At 30.7% G+C, this 5,963-nt stretch overlaps 1 protein-coding gene across 1 annotated transcript; it reads right to left on the bottom strand.

The window, feature by feature from the left end:
* Positions 1–2,437: 2,437 nt before the first annotated feature.
* LOC145100302 (protein terminal ear1-like) lies at positions 2,438–4,201 on the bottom strand. Its single transcript, XM_079037624.1, has 4 exons — positions 3,522–4,201; positions 3,257–3,385; positions 3,030–3,171; positions 2,438–2,960 (listed from the first exon to the last, which is right to left on the bottom strand). Exons 1-4 carry the CDS (start codon positions 4,040–4,042, stop codon positions 2,814–2,816), a joined length of 939 nt encoding a protein of 312 aa, XP_078893750.1. The 5' UTR covers positions 4,043–4,201; the 3' UTR covers positions 2,438–2,813.
* Between the last annotated feature and the right edge of the window lie 1,762 nt (positions 4,202–5,963).

Below are 5,963 nucleotides of genomic sequence, written 5' to 3'. Positions count from 1 at the left end.
ACACAATGTTTGATGTTTTAAATAACTAAAGATTAAAACATTAAGCAAATAAATATTAAAAAAAATAATTAACAATAACAACAACTATAAGTAACATTAAACCATATATTATATTTAATTTTATTCATGTGTAATTCGCGGGTAGAAGTCATTCAAATGATTGAGATTATACAATTATAATAGATGTATATATTATCATATAATTCAAAATAATCAATATATTATATCAATTTAGTATACGAATTATTATATTAAATTTAACAACGTTATTGTTATATTTAAAAAATCATATATTTGTAAAGACTTCAACTATATAGGTGTTTCTGCGTAACGTGCAGACATTTGCGTGGTTTTAGGTTATAAAATAGGGATTATGACTTAAAAGAGTAATATTTTTTTATTTTTACACATTTTGTCACTAAGTTTATTTTTTGTCTATATTTGACCATTTAACTTGTTTTTTGACCACATTTAGTCCTTATAACAAGCTACTCCAGGTTAAGCCGGAAAAACGACTTAATAGAGTATATATATATATATATATATATATATATATATATATATATATATATATATATATATATATATATATATATATATATATGTATATATATATATATATATATATATATATATATATATATATATTAGTTTGTACACATTTAGTCTTTAATGTTTTTGTACACATTTAGTCTTTATGACTGATTTCTTCAGATGTTGCTCACGACATCCTACGTGGGAGAATCATTAATGATGTATTCTCATACATGGTTCGTCATTCATTTATACCAGTAAGCTAATTCACAAATCGGTCACATAATATTGGTACCTTCGTTTTCTCCAAGCAAAAGATATATTTGGCTTCAGTTTCATCTATCTTCATAGCAGACAATGAAATTTTTTGTGATTGTTTCCTCTTAACTCGAATTAGCACTTCCAGGGAAAAGGAATCAAAAAAGACATTAAAAGAATTTGCACTTCCAAGACAAAAAGCACTCTGGCAAAAAGTTTTATCTATCTCCATAACAGACAACGAGATTCTTTGTGATTATTTCCTTCAAACTCGAATTTGCACTTCCAAGACAAATAATCTATTTGTCTCCTATGGAGATTGATGAAACCGAAGCCGAAAACATCTTTTGTTTGAAGAAAATTAGGGCATTAACATTATTTAACCGATTCGTGAAATAGTTTACCGATATAAGTAATGGATGATTCATGTACAAGAACACATCATTAATGATTGTCACATATAGGATGTTGTGAACAAAAATTTGAAGACACCGGTCATAAAAACTAAATATACACAAAAACATTAATAACTAAATATGTACAAACTAAAAAATATATTACCCCATTAAATCATTTTTTTCTTAACTTAAAGTAGCCGGTTATAAATCAAAAAATATATTACTATATTATTGTAAGTTATTATCCCCATAACAAAAACAAAAAATATATTACTATTTTAAGCCACTATCCCCGGAAGAAAAAACAAAAAAACCGAAAAACATAGATTTAGAAAAAAAAAATGAACATCTTAGTTACATCAATAATATAAAATAGTAAAAAAAAAACAAGTGAACATCTTAGTTACATCAATAATATAAAATAGTAAAAATATAAACGCAATAACATATAAATCTACTTTAATAAATATTATAAATCTACTTTAATAAATATTTTTTTTGTAATATGTAAACCATTTATTTATTTTACCACATTATTATATATATATATATATATATATATATATATATATATATATATATATATATATATATATATATCAAACTCTTATTTATTTTGCCCATTATGTAAATATTTAAAATTATTTTTTTACATACATTATTTTATAATTTTTTTTCCATTTGATTAAATTCCACATTTTACTTAAATATAAGTAATATAACAATAAAAGACTATCAATTTTATTAATACAATTTTATTTTATTTTCAAAATTCCTAAATTTAAACATAATTATTTTTTTTGATTATTTAATTAAATTATTTGACTAAATTTAAAATAGAAATAAACATTTTGATTTTATAATTTAATATTTTTATTTTTCTTATAAATTAAAAAATATTTAGACATTTATATTTAATTTTTTTTAGTTAACTAAAATGTTAATAAAAATAGTGATCATTAAAAGTTGGAAAATCAAATATCAATGTTTAACTCCCGAATTCTTCTCCTATTCTCTCCCAAAACACATACAATTAGACACACTTCCTCTCGAACAAAACCAACCCACTCATATTACCATTTCATAAAAACTTAAAAGAACCTGAATCTATAATCTCGTTTCGATGACATGGACTCTTCCAGTCATCGGGAAGTTGCAAATAAGGTAAGTCAGTCAACAAGTCAAACCGTCGATATACAACACACAAAGCCAAAATTACACCAAAACAGAAAACAAACAGCAAGAAACAAAGCACAAACAGCAGAAAGCAACTTCAACACCATTTCAGTTTCGAAGTAACCTTTTACAACATGATATTAGACCTAACAGATGATCAAAAGGGGTGGACCCCAACACCCTGCCATAAGCAAAGATAGCTCAGGTGCCCAAGTCCACCACCCCCTACTCCTATACACCACCATCTTCACGTAATGATCATAGTACACCCAATAAACCCTACTGGTTAAGATTTGTCTTTTCCCATCAAACCCCAAATCTTACTAGAAACTCTAAAAACCTAAAGAAGATTAGTTCTGAAAGAAACTCTGATGATAATGGAGGAAACACAGAATGATTAACCTAAAACCCTAATGGGTAAAGGAGTCTTTTCACAGGCTAAAAACCCTAACGAAGAAACTTTCCCAGTACGGTCATCTTCGAATGAACACCATCCGACCCATCTCTTGCCGGTTCAAACGAAACGGGCATGTCTTCTTCGGATCCATACGAGAAGTCCATTGTTTTGCAATTGTTCACTAAACGCCTTTTGCCCTAAAAATCCCGAAAAAAAAAATGGTGAATGAATCGTTTAGAGTTATTTCTTGATCATATTAAAAGTACCTGAATTCGGGCCCTTGTAATCTCTGCTATCTTCGGACTATCAAAGAAGTCCCAATGTTTGCCATGAAAGGTGTCCCTAAATCTTGAAGCAGCTTCTGGAGTTGTAAAGTTCACAAACGCGAATCCAGCGTTCACTCGATTGCTGTGACATGACAATGAAATAAACACAGTTACACCAAAAACACATACATCGATTGTTTAAAAACGAAAACCAGATGTGAACCAACTTGAAATCTATCGGAAGATACAGAAAATCATAAGCAGAAATCGAGTTCTTCTCATCAATGGAGTCTTTGTTGATCTTTTGATTCACAAGCTTGCAATGGTCGTCTAAAGTTTGTATCAGCAGCTTTCTCCTGTAAAACATGAACTTCAAATCATAATTTCCCATTTTGGGAAAACCACATGTATTAAATGCAAAGAAATCATCTTCTATATCATTGTTTAGAGAGAGAAAGATGTATGAAGTTGTAATAAATGATGATGATTTACGTGTATTTATTCGGAATGTTTTTGATCATGACAGATGAAGTTTCAGTATCAAGTGGCAAAATCTCTTGATACTCTCCACTTCTGTTTTTCCAACGTCTTTTTCCTCCACGCCCAACTTTTTCCAGAGTTGTTTTTTTCTCCACCGGCTTCAACTGCGTCTTCGTTTCAGTTCCGCCGCAACCATGGCTTCCGAAGCGAACCACCTTGTTAACTCTCCGGTGGCGTCCAGGGAGCCGGGATTTGGGGATTCTGGGCCCCGAAGGAACCGAAGCCAGAGAGAAATTGCTCTTTTTTCCAGGAGAAGATGGAGGAAGTGGTAGTGGTAATGACTTGGCGGGCAACGGCTGTTGATGAGCATTGTATGACCAGAAATATGGTGGACGTGGTAGAACTGGTGGCAAAATCCGATAATAAGGAAGAGGTCGAGGAATATGGTAGATGTAGAAATCCCGAGGATAAATTGTATTGTAAGGAGAAGCTCTGGGATCCAAGGGTCTGGAGGAAACAATTTCAATCGCCATTGATAGAGCTCTAAGGATCACAGGAGTATTTGTAGAAGTTTCTTGGGGTTTGTTGGTGAAGAAAAGATTTTAGAATGATCTTTTGGATGAATCTGAGAGAGAGAGAGAGAGAGAGAGAGAGAGAGAGAGAGATTATGGGGGCTGTAATGATGGATGGAATTAAATGCATGTATGGCACAGGCGACGGCAAATGTTTCCTTTTGTCTACCTTCTTCACTGTCAAGTATCAGTTGCCTTTCCAATACTCGATCACATTTCACAGACATAAGATCGTCCTTGTTTTATTTCTTTTTAGTGTTTTACTATCTTTTTAATGTCATTTCGCTATATATCCATTTTTTACAGAGATATTTACCCAACATTCATATTCTTTAAACATATTTTACATAATACTTTTGTTCTAAAAATAATTCTTATGACCATTATCAAACTTAAATTTTTATATAAAACAGGTTCGAAAACCAATATCTTTTGGGATGTATATAACCTCTTTTCAAACTTTTCGACTAAGAGATGATTAAGAAAAAACTATAACGTCAATAAATAAAAATGAGGAAGCAATAGTATACTAACAACGTGTAAATGGCATGTTCAACAAAATTAGCAGGTAGCGGTTAACATATAGTTTGTAACGTTTTGTTAAACACATAAAAATAACATTTGGATTTGGAGCGTTTTGTTTAAACTAAACGCTAAAAATCTTATAGCGTCGAACGGGGTCTTCTGTTCAAAATGGAGTTTTTTTGTCAAACGCTATAAACTAAAAGTTTTCAAACGCTCTGTGCCGAACACGCCCAAAATATGATTTGTTTGGCTGAAATCACAAACTATAGAAATTTGGTTTTCATGAGACAGATGTTCCGAATCAAACTTTCCACAACGGTTCTTGTATGTTTTTTTATTTTTTATTTATTTTTGCTTCAGATAACCTCATATTTGTAGTTATAAGAAAGTTTCAATAATCATTTACATGAAATTCTGGTCTCATAAACACTTTCTTCTAAAAATTGATCAAAACAAAAGGACAAATAATTAAAGATTGTTATTTTTCTTAGTCATGTCTTTCGGGACTGTCCGGTCCAATCTAACATTTTTTGTTCCTACGAATGAATAGTAACATCTTTACAGATAATCGTAGGTTGGATGAAATAAACTCTTGCCATAATACAATTCCAATGTCTAGATTCGCAATGGATGCCGGTAAACAGATTGTCCATGACCTCTAAATATCGTTGTTGGTGGAAGTCTCTTATGCTAAAGTCACCATGTCATAGACATGAATACCTCACGACTTTTTTTCACTAAACATTCTAGGTATTATTAAAATTTACAAACATCTGCTAAATTTGATTAACTCAAAACAACTTACATTCCACGAAATATTCAGGTTAACTATAAAATCATAAACATAAATTAAAAAAACAAGGTATACTAAAGTAAAAGCTACTTTCAATCCAAGTCTTTGTACTCCTACTTTCTCTCGTACAATGGCTAACACTTGAACCTGCAAAACATGAAAAATATATATATCAGACCACTGATCTAGTAAGTTATATTCTATCTATTTTCATGTTATCATATTTTTCTTTTCTTTCTATCTTTCCATATTCTAACATTTTTTTCTCTTCTTTCGCATACTCTATAAATATAATCTTTTCTTTCTTTTAGATTACTTAGTTATTTTTTCTCTTTACATACTATTCTAATCTAATTTTGTTGTCTCATGCTCTTTCTTAACCTTTTCCCAGGTTCGTCTCATACTTTGTGTAACGCCCCGATTCTCAGGTATTGATTTAATATAAAAAATTTCTTGATTTCAAGGTCTACTCGACGAGTTGGTTGCCCTACTTGTCGAGTAGCAGCGGGTTGGTCCACATGTTTTAGTGACCTACTCGCCGAGTCCAAGAAGGGACTCGATGAG

This window comes from Lactuca serriola, chromosome 4 (genome assembly GCF_051521515.1).
Source record: "Lactuca serriola cultivar US96UC23 chromosome 4, Lser_US96UC23_V15, whole genome shotgun sequence".
Lineage (NCBI taxonomy): Eukaryota > Viridiplantae > Streptophyta > Magnoliopsida > Asterales > Asteraceae > Lactuca > Lactuca serriola.
Note: the sequence above shows the minus strand (reverse complement) of the source record. Positions and strands in the feature narration are given on the sequence as shown.